General features: G+C 38.4%; 1 protein-coding gene across 4 annotated transcripts in view; it reads left to right on the plus strand.

Annotated features, from left to right (window-relative positions):
• CCDC88A (coiled-coil domain containing 88A) overlaps positions 1-15,594 on the plus strand; it is an 82,524-nt gene that overhangs the window by 58,597 nt on the left and 8,333 nt on the right. The window contains exons 23-31 of one of the 4 annotated variants that reach the window (XM_082217185.1): positions 713-858; positions 2,071-2,163; positions 2,308-2,522; positions 6,890-6,973; positions 7,952-8,155; positions 8,423-8,494; positions 9,382-9,462; positions 10,930-11,198; positions 12,968-14,266. In XM_082217185.1, the coding sequence (XP_082073311.1) occupies positions 713-858; positions 2,071-2,163; positions 2,308-2,522; positions 6,890-6,973; positions 7,952-8,155; positions 8,423-8,494; positions 9,382-9,462; positions 10,930-11,198; positions 12,968-13,990 (2,187 nt within the window). In that variant the 3' untranslated portion in view covers positions 13,991-14,266. Of the gene's footprint in view, positions 1-712; positions 859-2,070; positions 2,164-2,307; positions 2,523-6,889; positions 6,974-7,951; positions 8,156-8,422; positions 8,495-8,680; positions 9,122-9,381; positions 9,463-10,929; positions 11,199-12,967; positions 14,267-15,594 lie in introns of those variants that run through there. The other 3 variants (XM_082217187.1, XM_082217186.1, XM_082217188.1) reach the window with 3 other exon arrangements.

Genomic DNA, 15,594 nt, shown 5'->3' on the forward strand with positions numbered 1-15,594 from the left:
GGAACAAACTTAGGTCAGTCGTTCTGCTTATTCTGGAATTGTTCTAGTGATTTTATTAAGGAATTAGTGGCGGTGTTCTGAAAAGTTGCTTTAAGACTGCATGTATCCTCTTATATCAATCAACCTAGTCTCTTTGCACTCATTGATATGAAAGCAAAAAGTTTGATTCTTACTCCATAATTCCAAATATTGAATTCATGGTTTTCTTTCTGTCTGTTTCATACATAAAGAGAGAATAACATTTTTGCATTTAAACAAAAGCTGAAGGTTCAAGGAAGAGGTATGAGATATCCTGAAGAGAGCCAGACTTATTCTGCTCCCTTTCTTATTGGCTTGAACAGTGGATTCATTGGTTAGAAGCTAAAAGGATGCTAGGACCTTAACAGAAGCTGCAGATTGCTCTCCTCAATTGGAAGAAAGGCAATTTACAATTATTTACAAAAACCAGATAATAGAATCATAGAATTGTAGAGTTGGAAGGGACCATGAGGGTCATCTACTCCAGCCTCCTGTAATGCAGGAATCTTTTATCTATATAGCAGAGCTTGAACCCATGACCCCAAGATTTAAGAGCTTCATGCTCTGGTGACTGAGCAATAGCTGTCTCTACTATTTGACTTGTCTTCTTGACTTCATTTTCTTTTGTACTTTATAAACAGAAAGTTGGGCAGACTGCATACACTAAAATACTGTGTTTTGTACATTTCAACAGTTGCTTAGCCAGCTAAAAGGAAATTTGGAAGAAGAAAACAGACACCTGTTGGATCAAATACAGACATTAATGCTGCAAAACAGAACGTTATTAGAGCAGAATATGGAAAGCAAAGATCTGTTCCACGTTGAACAAAGGCAGTATATGTGGGTATCAAAAACGGTGAACTAGTTGCACCCAACATAACTACAGTTGGATGTTCAAATAGAAATAAATCATGGAAATGTTAATCAGTGTATTCCATTAACAACAGATGAAAATGTTCATTCGTAGTTGGATTTTAATCAGTATTGTTCCTTGTGAAATAAAGTTTACTGTGGAATGATGTTGAATTATTGTTCCTTAAACTGCTAGAATCAGAAGAGCAGTGAGATTTCTTATGGGAAGTTATAAGCCACCTGTTTCCTCCTTATGTTGGCATGTTTTTTTTAAGGAGCAATCCTTCAAGATATTTGTGCTGCAGCATGCATTTGCTGAAGGTATAAAAGGGATGGAGGAATGCCCCTGTGAGGAAGGATTGTACGATTTGGGACTGTTCGAGAAAATGCGAGAAAAATAGACATTTATAAAATCATACATGGCATGGGGATAGTGGATAGAGAAAAGTTTTCCTAGTCTCTGGCCCTTATAGTACCATCTTCCAGATTGTGCTGGGCCTAATGTGGGGTGGAGCGTTTCCATCCTTGGCTTGTAAGTCTTTCCTAGGCACCTGAGATCACATTTCCCTGTGCTTTATAGCAAGCAAGACAACTGAGAAAGCATCTCAGAGCACCAGACCTACAACTGAAATCTAGGTGACTTAATCCCTGCCTTCCTCCTGCTTTCCTAACCTGTTATTCAACCAAACCAGAAGGAACCTTCACGGCAAACGTCCAGTGTTCCCGTCTAAAATAAGGGGAGTGTGACCTTCTGTAATGGAGAGAAGACAGTGGTGTAGCTCAGTGTTAGAATACATACAGAAGGTACCAGGTTCATTTCCTAGTTTTTCCAGGTAGGGCTAGGAGAATCTCCTCTGGATATCCTGGAGAGCTGCTGTCAGTCTCATGCTTCACGGACGTAATGGTCTGATGTTGTATAAGGCAGCTTCCTGTGTTCCTGTGAGTGACATGAAACATCCTGTCATGTGCCCAGCACTTTATTCTAACACCTCTCATTCTACATAGTGCCCATATTTTCCTAAAAATAAAATATTGTGACTTGAGTTCTGGCAAAATGTTAATGTGAACTGCCCTGATGCAATGCAAACTGCATTTAAACACACATGTCCTAAAAAGTCCCTGAGGCACATTGATACAAAGGAAAAACATCTTTTAGAAACATACATGCCTTCTAACATGTCGATTACCTTTTCTTCACAGTGACAAGCTAAATGAATTGAGAAGACAAAAAGAGAAATTGGAAGAAAAGATTATGGATCAGTATAAATTTTATGAACCATCTCCTCCGAGGAGGTAATGTATGACCACATATTTCTCTCCCTCTTACTTTGCCAGAAATGTGCCAGTATATGTTAGTTAAAGAAAGAAACTTAATTGTTTTGAAAAATTTGCAAGAATTTGTTCTAAATATAGCATTCCTCTTCATTTCTCCAAAAGGAGAGGTAATTGGATTACTCTGAAAATGAGGAAACTAATAAAATCAAAGAAGGATATTAACCGAGAACGCCTCAAGTCTCTAACTCTGACACCAACCCGCTCAGAATCTAGTGAAGGATTTCTTCAGCTGCCACATCAGGACAGTCAAGATAGTTCCTCGGTGGGCTCAAATTCCCTGGAAGATGGTCAGACCGTGGGGGCTAAGAAAAGCAGCAGTGAGTAAATTGCTTAATTTTTGTAAGGGGTAGTGTGTCATGCAGTACTTCCTGATGCGGTGAAAAGGTTCAAAATACCCATGGAGGAAGTTTGCTTAAAAGTATTTTGCTCATGTTCCTGTAGGCTCAAGAATGGAGAATCAAGCTCTACAGCAGAGGAATGCTCTTTAAAGTTTTTTAGGGGTGCAATATTTACTGACAGTGAAAAATTGGGTCTGAGCTGACCGTAGAGGTGAAATTGGCACCCCTTCTTTACCCATAACCATTGCTCTTTTCTGTACTGTTTCTTTTCATCCACTTATTACATTTCTACTCTTGGCGTGTGAAGAGTTCCCTGTAACCTGCTTCCTTATCAGCATCTTTATACTGCTGATGAATTGATTGATTGTTTCTGCATGTTTATGGGCATACTGCATGGAAGGGGGACTGTGCTGTATCGATCTGCCTTGCAAAGCTTCAGTGTCATGCATAGCTCTGGTCAGCAGGTTCATGAGAGTACCTGCATCCATTATATATACTCTTGAAGCAAGAGGTCCAGCTCTGTAATAGCTCTTCTCCCACTCCTTTTAACCCATACCTTTTCATCACATTCTGCTATCAATTCACTGGTATGCCAGGCTGTGCTGACACAGGGTGTGTGACACTTTATCGTTAACAGCATTTCATTGTACCAACGTTGCTTTGGAATAGAATTTTGAACCTTAAGTAATCATATTCTTGTTTTTGAGTGCCATATCAAAGCAAATATTTACGGTGGAATTCAACATGGAATTCAGTGTAGCATTAAGTGAGATATTTATGTCCGTTTGTACTAGAAGCACTGCATGCCCCCTAAACCTATTCTGGGGGATCTTGAAAATAAGATCTGTTAGAACAATATGACCGAGTAGCAGACACAGTGTTGTTGTTTTTTAATGAATGTCTTTGATGTTTTTACATGGTATCAAAATGTGCACATGTAAACATTCCTCCATTTGATCAGGCTGGAAAAGAATCAAACCCCACATGATGTGTGCTTTGATTATATAGATTTCTGTACAAACATTAGAAATTACGTTCTGCTTCATAGTATGCTTAAATCTTTAGTTGAGTAATTGTTTTTGCAGTTTTGATTCATTACTGATCTACTAATGATTGAAGATTACATTTGCTGTAAAAGAGGAGAGAAACTAATTCTGTGGAAGAGAAGACTTTGACCAGCCTTTGTACTAGCCTAGCGTTTTACATCTTAATTTAGGTCCCAAATTAGTTGAGTAGTTGCCTGTCATGATATCTGGTCCACAATTGCTGTCCTCCTAACTACAAAGATTTTTACTTTCACAATCTAGAAGATTGTTTGCTCTTAGTGATCTAGAGTAATCGACATGTGTTGTTCAATTGCTGCACAGATAATTTCCATTCTGATGGGATACTTTTAAACATTGCAGCAAATGTCAGGTATATTTGGAGGAGAAAGTGTGGCGATCCCCCCCCCCCACCCACCATTAGCATTATCAGGTAGGAAGGCTAGTTAGGTCTGAAGAATTGCTAAGTATTGAAGAATTGCTAAATAGTCTTTAAAAGTATTCCTTAAATTATTCCTTTCAAAAGGTTTGTGATCGGCAGGGAATCTTTTTTCTGTCATGAGATAAATCCCCTTGGGAAATCCACTGGGAGCTGCATTTCTTTTTCCCAGATCATCTTCAGTTAATCAATTTATTCCTCCAAATTTGTATCCTGATGCTCAGTAAATGTGCAGTCGTTACGAAAAAATTTCATTGCTCAACCTCCCTCTTGCACTGGGATCAGTTATGTTCCAGAGACAAAGCAGAATTTCTATTTAAGACCATGGACCCACATGAATTTGGATGCTATTATATAACTGACTTGTGGGTTGCAGTTTATGTGTGTGTTCAGTATATTTTCACTGGTAATTATTAGGTAGCTACTGAACTAGAAAATATGTCCAAAATTATTTGTATTTTACTTTATGATGTGTTACTTGTATCTGATCAGCACATATAACTTACTTGCATTTCCTCACGCAGAGAAACCTATTTGATCATTTGTATTTGTGGACCATTTCTTCAGCATCAGTTTCCGTAGAATTTTGTTATGAATAAGAAATATATTATTTGCATATTTTGTGAAAATGTAGCTAATACATTTACATCCAGTGGTTTGGGTGCCAGCGACATATTTGCTGCAAGATCATGCCTTTAACTTGAGTTAGACCCTTTTCTCTTTATAAGATATTGTGAAAGCACTCCTGCCAAGGGGAATCAGAGCTGTCCACTCATGATGGCTACCAGCAGTAGCTAATCTATGTGTGGGAGTTACTTCCGTGATGAAGGGACAGGGAAGAGAACAACCTGGATATAAAAACTGAAGGAGTATTCAATAGATATGAATTTATTTTGACTTGCCCAATATATTTTTTCTATGTGCTTTTTGCAGTCCTTCTCTTCCCACAATTCTCTTGCAACTTTTTTCAGACAACTCGGATAACCTTTTTTAATCAAAATATGTATACAAATTTTAAATTCTTCTATTCCACCTCCACAGGGCGCACCATTTCAGTATGTTGCAGCAAAACCAACAGAGTGTTGTGGCACCTTTTAAAGACTCAGAGATTCATGCCACAATAAATATTTTATTCTTTATGGTGCCACAAGTCTCTGTTTCCATTTCATTACTTTTTAGACAAAATGAAAAGGTGAGGTTTTTATCCAAAATTGTGGAGAAAGATTTGAATGTGACAAAAGTTAACCTTCCATAGTAACACACTTTGATTTGATATTTTACTCTTGTAAATGATACTTTGCTACACATTTCAGGGGAAGCATGGAATATCCATCACATGTTTGTTTCCCTTTATACTGCTGATCCCTGCTGGGCTTATACTTAACTCCTCAGCCAGCCAGTTGCTTCTAGGACATCTTTGAATGCTTCTATTATCACCCCTCCTAGCCAGTTATCAAGAGTGGGATAGGTTTGGCTGAAGAGGAACCACCTCAGAGGCGTTTGCAGGGGGTGGGATTGGCATTCACTGGAAGGCTTAACCATATGCACATAGATTATCATATTATACAATGCATTCATGCTATCTCTGCAAAGAAGGGTTTTGGAATACATGTTTGTTGAAAACATGTATTTCCACCCGTAGTTGCTACACAAGGTGTCAACTGGTTTAGCAGAGAAGAAAGCCTGTGGCATGCCTTCTAGGACACTGCACTAAGCATGCTGTGGCAATGCTCCTTCACATGTGCACAGCACACAGATGAGGAAACAGGTCATGTGTAAGTGAAAATCTGTGTCTTCTCATTCAGCTTGTTTTAGTGCAAGTAAACACCATTGATCACAGTGGAACTTATTCATGAATGAACATACATAGATAATACTGGATGACTCCTTGACTGAGATGAACGGCTTGTATGTACACTCATGGCTTACATCTTTTGCACTGGATTAGTAATAATGCCACATTGAAATGCAAATGTTTGCTTTATTACAAGGTCTTCTTGTATAGGGTTTCAACCCTGCCACAAGCAAACATGTGAAAGCTTTCTGTAACATGCAATTTAAAATTCTCACTGCAGTTATTACATGTTTGATTTTTAATGTTCCCGCACTGTCACTGTTCTGTTTGTTTCTTTGTTCTGTCATTTTTCTGTTTGGTGCCTTCCCCCACTTCACACCCCAGTAGCAGTATGGTATGTCATTTAACCAATAATTCTTATTTAAAGTGGTAATCAGTCAGAATATTACAGTATTCTGCACTCCATTCCAATAATTTCTTGATCCTATGTTCAGATGGTGTGTAAAAGGAGGTAAAGGTTAGATACTGCTGTTCTTGGAAGTTAAATCAACTAAGATGAGTTCACATTAATACAATTTAAAACAAGTCATTAATGTGAAAAATACAATGACTGCTTGGTAGCAAGAAATGAAGGTAGTGCCTATTGAAAGATACTTTGATAAACCAAGTGAACTTTTTTTTTCCAGTATACCTTTCCATCTCAGGAAACCTGCTTGCTGGTTTTTGACTCCTTGCCCATAATTTTTGTGCCTGGGTTTGGGTTTGGCTTCTTTTTATATCTTTTTTTTTGCTTGGTTTTTAAGACATCCAATAGTTGTGAACTGTGAAAGTTCCTTATATTCCTCAGGCATGGTTTCCAGTATTTCCTTGGATAGTTCCACAGTGAAGGCTTCATATCCATTGCCATTCAGCAACATGAGATTAATAGCTTTTAGTAAATAAAGTGCACCTAGCGGAAACTCAAGCATTCATTTCTGTCCTTAGTTTCAACATTTAACTTCCATCTGTTCTTCTCCCCTTTTTCTTTCATCTTCCCGTTTCCGTTTTTCCTTATGCTATGACATAAAAGTGGTTGCACTGAAAAGACTGCCCTTTTTGAGGAACAGACCGAAGGAAAAAGACAAAATGAAGGCCTTCTACCGTCGCTCCATGTGTAAGACTTTATGACAGTTCAGCTTCTTTTTAAATGGCTACACTGGCTTCTATTACTACTTTCACTAACCTTTCCGTGGACTGCGCTGTTTTTCCTATTTTGCAAAGTGCAAGTCCTGCTATAATACAAGGAGCTGAAGCAATGTTTCTAAACACCTTGGCACTCAATATACATAACTCTTGGGGTGTATAAAAATGTATATGTAATCATATGCTTACATCTATCTACACACACAATGAACACACATTTATAGGTTCACATTCTGGGAATTATATGAACATATATGTGTTATATGTGTGTACATATAAAGATATAGTGCACTCAATGCATTTGCACATTTTGAATTCCACTCCTAGTAATCAGTTTTATAAACACCTCAGTACAAATCTAGAAAATCATTTGCTTAAAAACAAAAAATAAATGGTGACCTGTTATTCCTTAGAAATGTTTTACCATTCTAAGTTGAAGGAGTGGGGTGGGGAAATCAGATATTCTTTGTCATTTCTTCAGTGAAATGCTCTTTAAAAAGTTGGGAGAGGACACATTTATTTTAAATACTTTCCTCTATTGTCATGCAATAAATATTATTCCTGCAAAAACCTGCACTGAAGGACCCCTTATCATTGCCAACACTGACTTTGTATTAGCACTTCTGCTCATCTTTCCCTGTTCATTCCATTTTTCATTGCGAAACATATCAGAGCTTCTAACATATATTTATTTATTGTATAGCACTCCAGCACAAGCATGGCGGTTGTAGCTAATAAAAAGCAATAAAATCATCTGTACAAGGAGGCTTTGGCTTTTTAACACTTTTCATTCATTCAGCCAATTGCATGTTTTAACATGTAGAAACTTGCGGACTGTAGCTTTCAGTATGCCTTGATGCTTAGGTAAATGAAGCATTTTACAGTACAAAATAAAACTTTTCAAAAACATTGAACCATGCTGATTCATTTGCTTTCATTTGCATCCCAGCCATGAATGACCTGGTGCAGTCCATGGTCCTAGCAGGAGGACAATGGACAGGTAGTTCTGAGCATCTGGAGGGTCCTGATGATATATCTACGGGTAAAAGGAGAAAAGAATTGGGATCTATGGCCTTCTCTACTACATCCATCAACTTTGCAACTGTCAACTCTGCTGCAGGCTTGAGATCCAAGCAGTTGCTTAATAATAAAGGTATAGGTAGAACCTTTTCACGGTGTGGTGTGGTTGTGTTAGTAACCGTGGCGTTATTGGAAACTGTTTGTGCTCCATATTTCACATTCTTTTCCAGCAAATAACTGGAATATTTGATTTGCAGACTTGTGGAATATTAGGATGGGGAAACTAGTTGTATTTGTAAACTTTTGGGGGATCAATGAGCCATAAAAATTTCTTGTGTTTTAGAGATGATAAATTCAAAGGTCTGTTTTTGCAACAAAATTGTGCTTGTTTCCCCTTTAGATGCTACATCTTTTGAAGATGTAAGTCCACAAGGAATTAGTGATGATTCTAGTACAGGATCAAGAATTCATGGTAAGATTTGTGCTTTAAAGGAGTAGCAGACCTATTACGGAAATGCTAGTAAAGTTTATCCAGAAATAGAAAATGACCTGTGTTGCAAGTGTGCATGTTTGTATTCTTTCCTTGCATCTCATCTCATCTCATCTGATTGTATGGGAACTTTTCCATTTCTTTCACTCTGATTTCACTCTTAAACAGAACAAACCTATTCAGTATGAAGTGCACCTGAACAGGACCCAAATTTCTCTCCTCTCCATCAGTCCTGAGTATTCTAGAGTTCGATTGTGAGAACTTTCAGCTTATGAAATCTTCTTTTCAAAATTCATCTTATTAATAAATGTATTTTTCCTCTATCAAATTTTGGCATAGTTGTAAAATACTTCCGTTAAATTTGAATCACAGTAGTGCAGTTTCTAAAACCCTTTAACACTGCTTCTGCGCCTGCTTTGGTTAGGAGTAAAGAACATTCCTGAGCAGATGTTCTTTCTCTTCCTGTCGGTGACATTTCTGTAACGTGCAGAGTTCCATGTCAAAATCTTTTGTAAGTGCCTTAACCGCAACCTGATTTCTGCATGTTGGTGCCATTTGTCTTTAAAACCTTGGTTATTCCCATCAATAAACCTGATACAATTCAAAACATGTATTTTGTTTCTCTGTTCCTTCTTTCGCTAACCTGCTCGCTTTTCTAGTGTACTTTCTTAAAGTGCTGTCTTGGGCTGCCTGGGGACACCACCTTTTCCCACCTGCCAGAATCCACACTTTGAGACATGTTCAGCTTGTGCAATATCAGTAGTGCATGATTTCCTGCCTCAGAGCATTCTGTGATCAGAATGTAGTAGGCGCAGTGTCATCTGCTATGGTATGTGCTTCATGCGATCTACTGGTTTTTTTCCATTTAGCTTCCAGACCAGCCAGCCTTGATAGTGGCAGAACATCCACTAGCAATAGCAATAATAATGCCTCACTCCATGAAGTCAAAGGTATGCTTCCAGGCAAATTGACACATCTGCTTCATTCCTCACATTTCCAGGGCAGGGAGGGAGAGAATTCAGGGCATGTTTTCCTTTCCTTTCATCATTTCATTCCTTTTTAGATGAAGCTCTGGAATAAGGTGGGTCACATGTCTGATTTAGGAAAAGTAAATTAATGCAGGACAATGCAGATATTCATCCATCCATATAGTGTAGTAGTGTATTCAGATACATTACAATGCCTTGCAGCTCACATAAAACAAAAAAGGAATAATGCTTTCAAATTCTTCTTTAACCTGCAAACAAATGTCATATTAGACAGAAAACCAACATTTCTAATATAACAGCAAATTACATTCTGGGCAGAAGACACATAGGCCATTTTTACTAACCATGTTGTAGTAAACTCATTGCCAGGCAAATGTCTTGGAATAAGACCTCTAGAATCAGATGTGAATCGGCATTATTCTTTGGCTTTCTTCAGATGAAAGTGCCACTGCCTACAAATGAAGAATAAATACATGGATAGTTCTAGAGAGGAATTCATGCTGTTGTGTTGCAAATGAGTAGAACCAAAGGGACAAGTGATACACTCAGCTTTTTCTGGTCCTCTGCTTTGAGACACACCTGACAGGATGGTCTGTTTCCTCTTCTGTTGTAAAACATGTGTATGCAAGGCAAAACTGGAAGATTTCTAGCAGTCACTGCCTTATAAGGAATTACTTAAACTTCATTTAATTCATTTCACTGTATTTCTAGATAGTATCTGCTCAATGGGAAATATGGATAGGTCTTCTAAAATGTTTGTGATTTTCCAGTATAAACAATTCCTTGCAGTAATGCATGATGTAGTTCAGTAGCATTGATAGTGTATGCTGCTTGTTTTTCTTCAAAATAATAATAATTCAAAATAACACAAAGGGCAGCTTTCAGTTGGTTGATTTGTATCTGTTTAAGGAAACAACGTGAACTGGCATTTCTTCAACCTTTATTCTGTGCAAAATGGGATGTTTCTCCTCCAAGTCATGACAAACTGATACAGGCATTTGACGGAATGCATTTTTAAGAAACCTTTCTCAAAGGGTATTTCTTGATCAGTCTGAAAATAAATTATTTGCATTCCATCTTTTATATTTTTACCTTTTGCCATATGTCATAAATAGTAGCGGATGTCAACTTTGTAGCTGAACTGGGTCATATTTAATGTCTGGGATCTCATTTTGTTGAGAAAGATTAAACATTCAAAGTTATTAGGTGGTGGAGGTGTTTAATTGGAAAGATGCCATGTCACATTGAAGAACCTTAATAAGTAAGGCAAGGGAACTAACCTTTATTTCTCGTATGGCTTCCCCATAGGTTTTTTAGTACCTTATGACAAATGTCTCTTCAAAGGAAAAACATCCAATAATGCATTGTTAATGTTTAAATACAATGTAGCGTGCATAATAAAGATGACAATACTGTTTATCCCTAAAGCAGGCACAGTTACTAACCAAAGCAGGCCACAAAGCCACAGCAGTGGAGAATTTAGCCTGCTTCATGAGCATGACGCATGGTCCAGCAGCAGCAGCAGTCCCATCCAGTATTTGAAAAGCCATGCCAGGTCTAGCCCCATGCTCCATCCTAAAATGTCAGAAACAATGGATAGACAAGGAACGCACAGAATTAAAACGGACTCCCCTGGAAGTGAAGTGGTTACTCTGCAGCAGTTCTTGGAAGAAAGTAATAAAGGGACTTCGGGTGAGGTACGTTGAAAAGCTACTTAATATCACTTGGCAAAACATAAAGCTGCAAAACTTAGCACATTTTTTAGGTTGCACAAGAAAATCTGGTGGTGACTTTACATTTGTAAAGGCCAGAATTCAGAATTAAGTTGGTTAGGAAAATTAATTGACACCTAGGGTAGGAATTTAAGTAACATTATGAGACAGGGAAAGAAAAAAATGAACCTATTCTGAGAAAAGAGCAAATCTCCTGTAGAGCAAAGTCTTTCAGGAGTGAATGAGCTAACTTATAATTTTTTTTAGACAGAGTGTGGGTGCTCGTTCTCTGAACACAAAACTATAAAGTGTGAGTCAATATTGTTGTTTAGTCGTGTCTGACTCTTTGTGACCCCAATAGTGAGTCAATAGTACTATACAAAATTGTTGTCAGGTCTGCTGCAGTATGTGATCCAAAGAGCAATGGGATGGGTATTTGCAAGCTCTAAAGAATTTTTCCAACACCCTTGTCAGGTTACATTTATCTTCAGACAGTACCATAGCCAAAACAACTCAAAAGTTACACTTTTATTCTCGACTTTAATCTGCATTGCTTGTGAAATGCTTTGGACTGTGTCTTAACCACATACTTTGCACTGAGGAGATAAAGACTTAATTGAAGAGCTATCTGACTATCTGCGGGAGGCAGTGGAGGACAGAAGTGCCTGGCGTGCTCTGGTCCATGGGGTCACGAAGAGTCGGACACGACTAAACGACTAAACAACAACATCTGACTATAGCATTTTCACCCACCCACCCCAAAATCTCCAGTGTGTATTTCCCATCATGATTGAACAGTGTCTTCCAGCACATTATATTTCTGTGTCAAGGAAACAAGTGGCTGTATGCTGATGCCAAGTTCTAAAGCATTAAAATAACCTTGGAATAAATAACCTTGGAATAAAATAATGTACTTAATTTAAATAATAATGTGATTTTGGTGTTTATTTTTTAAATTGGATAATTTAATTCTTGTCTGTCTGGTCTCACATAAAATAGCTTTTTCAAAGATAGATAATATGGGTATACAACTAATTTATTGTCTTTTCCACTGTTTTGAAACAGACGCACTCATTTTCTCAGCTATTTATTAATAACAGTATAACTTTTTGGCCTGGCGACTGCTCAAATGCCACAATCCGTCTGAAATAAGGTGCATTTGTCTTTAGGTGATTGGTTCTTAAATGAGCCTTAAAAAGGAAAGGCGGTCTTGTTCTTTTCTTATATCTTGGATCTTTTCCAAGGACTCCCAACTGGGAGTTCCAAATCCGGAAGTCCACACAATGATTTCAGGCTTAGGCACTCCTGTACATGATGTTCAGATTGCTAAGGAAGTTTTTTAATCAGTCAGTGAGAAAGTTATGGGATAGATCTGAAAGTGAAATGATCATCATTGGTTGAGCCTTTTGATGTTGGAGGAGAAGTGATATTTGCGTAAATGTTAAAATAAATGGAAATATTCACAGAAATCAAAATGTCAAGGTAGGAATGTTTATTTTCAGTAAGTTTATGCATTTAAAATTGAAAAAAGAAATTGTGGCTTTTCCATTCTTGAGTAAACTTAGTCTAGTAGCATATTGATAAAAGTACTAAACCTGGGTGATACCATATGTATCAACGATTTCAATTATTTTGAACTGCGTCATGGTTATGCATGTTTGTTCTGTCGAAGTATGAAACACTCTCTTGCAGAAACATTAAGAAACAAAGCAGCAGATAACGAATTAACTTATTTGGATATCTACCTTTTGCAGCTCAAGTCCTCAAGCCAAGATAATCTTTTGGATGAAGTGATGAAATTTTTTTCTGAAAATGCTGAATTAGTCGGAAGAGATAAATTAAGAAAACAGTCATCAGGCAGCGGTGGTATTGCCAGATCACAGAGTGTGAAAAACACAATGGAGTTCTCTGATGGAAAGTCAGCTAAACAAGGACACCTTACAAGGCCCAGCTCGCGTAGAATGGAAGATGCCCACTTTGCAAACTCTTCAAAAACACTTACAGCAGGCACTAAAGGAAGGGCCAGGTCTGTTAAAGAAAGCGTACAATCACAACGACAATCAAAAGATTGTAATCCTTATGCGACTTTACCTCGTGCAAGCAGTGTGATTTCGACTGCAGAAGGAACTACTCGGAGGACAAGCATCCATGATTTTTTGTCTAAGGACACTAGGCAGCCAGTATCAATTGATCCAACTCCACCTACAGGTGACAGAAGCGTCCCATCAGCTTCTAGTGAGTACAATCCCCAACAACACTCCTCTGTTTTTCATTATCCCCCTTTTCCTTCAGTTACCTCGTCAGAAAATGACTTGGGTAGGATAGCCACGCTAGATAATTCTACATGTAAATCAGAAATGCCTAGGAGTTCAAGAACAGGCAAGACAAATTGTATTACTAAAACATTTTCTTGTAGTAATGTGTACAATGAGAAAATGGGCACATCAACAAGCATTATAGGTAAGTTGTCTGCAGTCCGTTTGTCCAGGCCATTTTTGGCACTCAACACCGAATTAGTCAGCAATGTTAGTGGACTGCCCCAAATGCCTGTATCAAAGACAACTGATAAGACATTTGATTCATCTGTGAAATCTCCACAGAATGATCACAAACTACCTTCTGAGAATCAGAAATCATCTGATGGCAGAAATGTAGAGATGAATCAGAATAGTGGTGAATCTACACCACTTACCCATTCAAATGCTAGTGATAGTAAAATACCATCACCCGTTTCTGAAGATACTCAGACTGTTTGGTATGAATATGGTTGTGTATGATAAACATATATAATATTAAGTAAATCTCTGCTACACATTGTGGATGTTCTTGTTAATGTTAATAGATTTAGACTATATTTAAATTTACTAGCCATGATAGTAACTAGGTGTACATAGTTTTTCTCGAAATGGAGATGGAGAATTCACCTTACCCCCTTAGCATGTGAATGAATGTACAATTGTAACCATGCCAAAGCTTGCATGAAACATTAACTGCACTGTATAATTTCTGCATGCCTTTTAAAAGCCTTAATAATAAAAGCTAACTGTACTTTATTTTCTATTTGTTATAAATATTTTATTTTCTATACATTACTGGATGCATGCTAACCAGTTGCATGGTGCTGTGCCAGAAACAGCACAAAAAAACAGGTAACTTTCAGCAACAGTACATTCAGTTTTTCTTCCTTTCAGAGTCCACATTATCATGTAGATTATACATTTTGGACTCAATTCAACTAAAGCTGGTTGTGACTGATGTAAAATTAATGGAACCAACTCGGTTGTAACTGACTCAAGTCTCATTGCCTAGTGGCTTACAGATCAGTTATATTCATGTTTACTTGGAAGTAAGCCCCACTTTTGACTTACTTCCTAGTAGGTGTGTTTGGAATTACCGTATTTTTCGCTCTATAACACGCACCTGACCATAACACGCACATCGTTTTTAGAGGAGGAAAACAAGGGAAAAAATATTCTGAATGAAACAGTGGACGTATCATTTTTGTGCTTCATGCTGTGGCCACAGACATGTGATCTGATGGTGAATTTGGGGTGACCCAATGCAAAAATCCTGAGAATCCCTGTGGATCCATGCTTTGTAACCACGTTTTTGCACCATTGCAGCCCCAGGCAACAGTGGGTGCGTGATTTTTTTTGGGGGGGGGCAGGCTGTAGCCATGGACATACTATGTGCTCTGATGGTGAATTTTGGCTGACCCAATGCAAAGATCCTGAGGATCCATGTGGATCCATGCTTTGTAACCACGTTTTTGCACCATTGCAGCCCCAGGCAACAATGGGTGTGTGATTTGGGGGGGGGGCAGGCTGTAGCCATGGACATGCTGTGTGCTCTGATGGTGAATTTGGGGTGACCCAATGCAAAGATCCTGAGGATCCCTGTGGATCCATGCTTTGTAACCACATTTTAAGTGGGGAGGGAAGGAAAAACACAGAAGGCTAAGAATGCAGGAGAGGGCTATAACGTGAGGAAAGGAAGGCAAAAGTTTCCCCCCACCCACCCACACAAGCCAGCCACTGTTTAAGGATTTCATCCTTTTAAATGGAAGAAAGCATATTTGAATGCTGTGTGTCTCCAAAAACAAAAAGCAGGAAGTCAAATCAGAATTTTAAGCCGAACCTGTAATCTCTCTTCCCTTCACAAACATTGTTCCCTCCGGAGCAGGGAGAGGAATTAGAGGGACGCTCTGCTTTTCCTCTCTACTTGCCTGGAGGGGAGGGGCTTCCCCTGCTCTTTGTTCCGTTTGAGCAAACACAGCAAGGAAACAGAGAGGGCGGGCAGTAAGACCCTGAGGCAGAATGCAGGAAAGCAGCAGCTTCCTGTCTCACGGAGCTCCCTTCTCCCTGAAGCGCGGTTTGATTTT

This window comes from Podarcis vaucheri (assembly GCF_965113315.1).
Source record: "Podarcis vaucheri genome assembly, chromosome: 3".
Lineage (NCBI taxonomy): Eukaryota > Metazoa > Chordata > Lepidosauria > Squamata > Lacertidae > Podarcis > Podarcis vaucheri.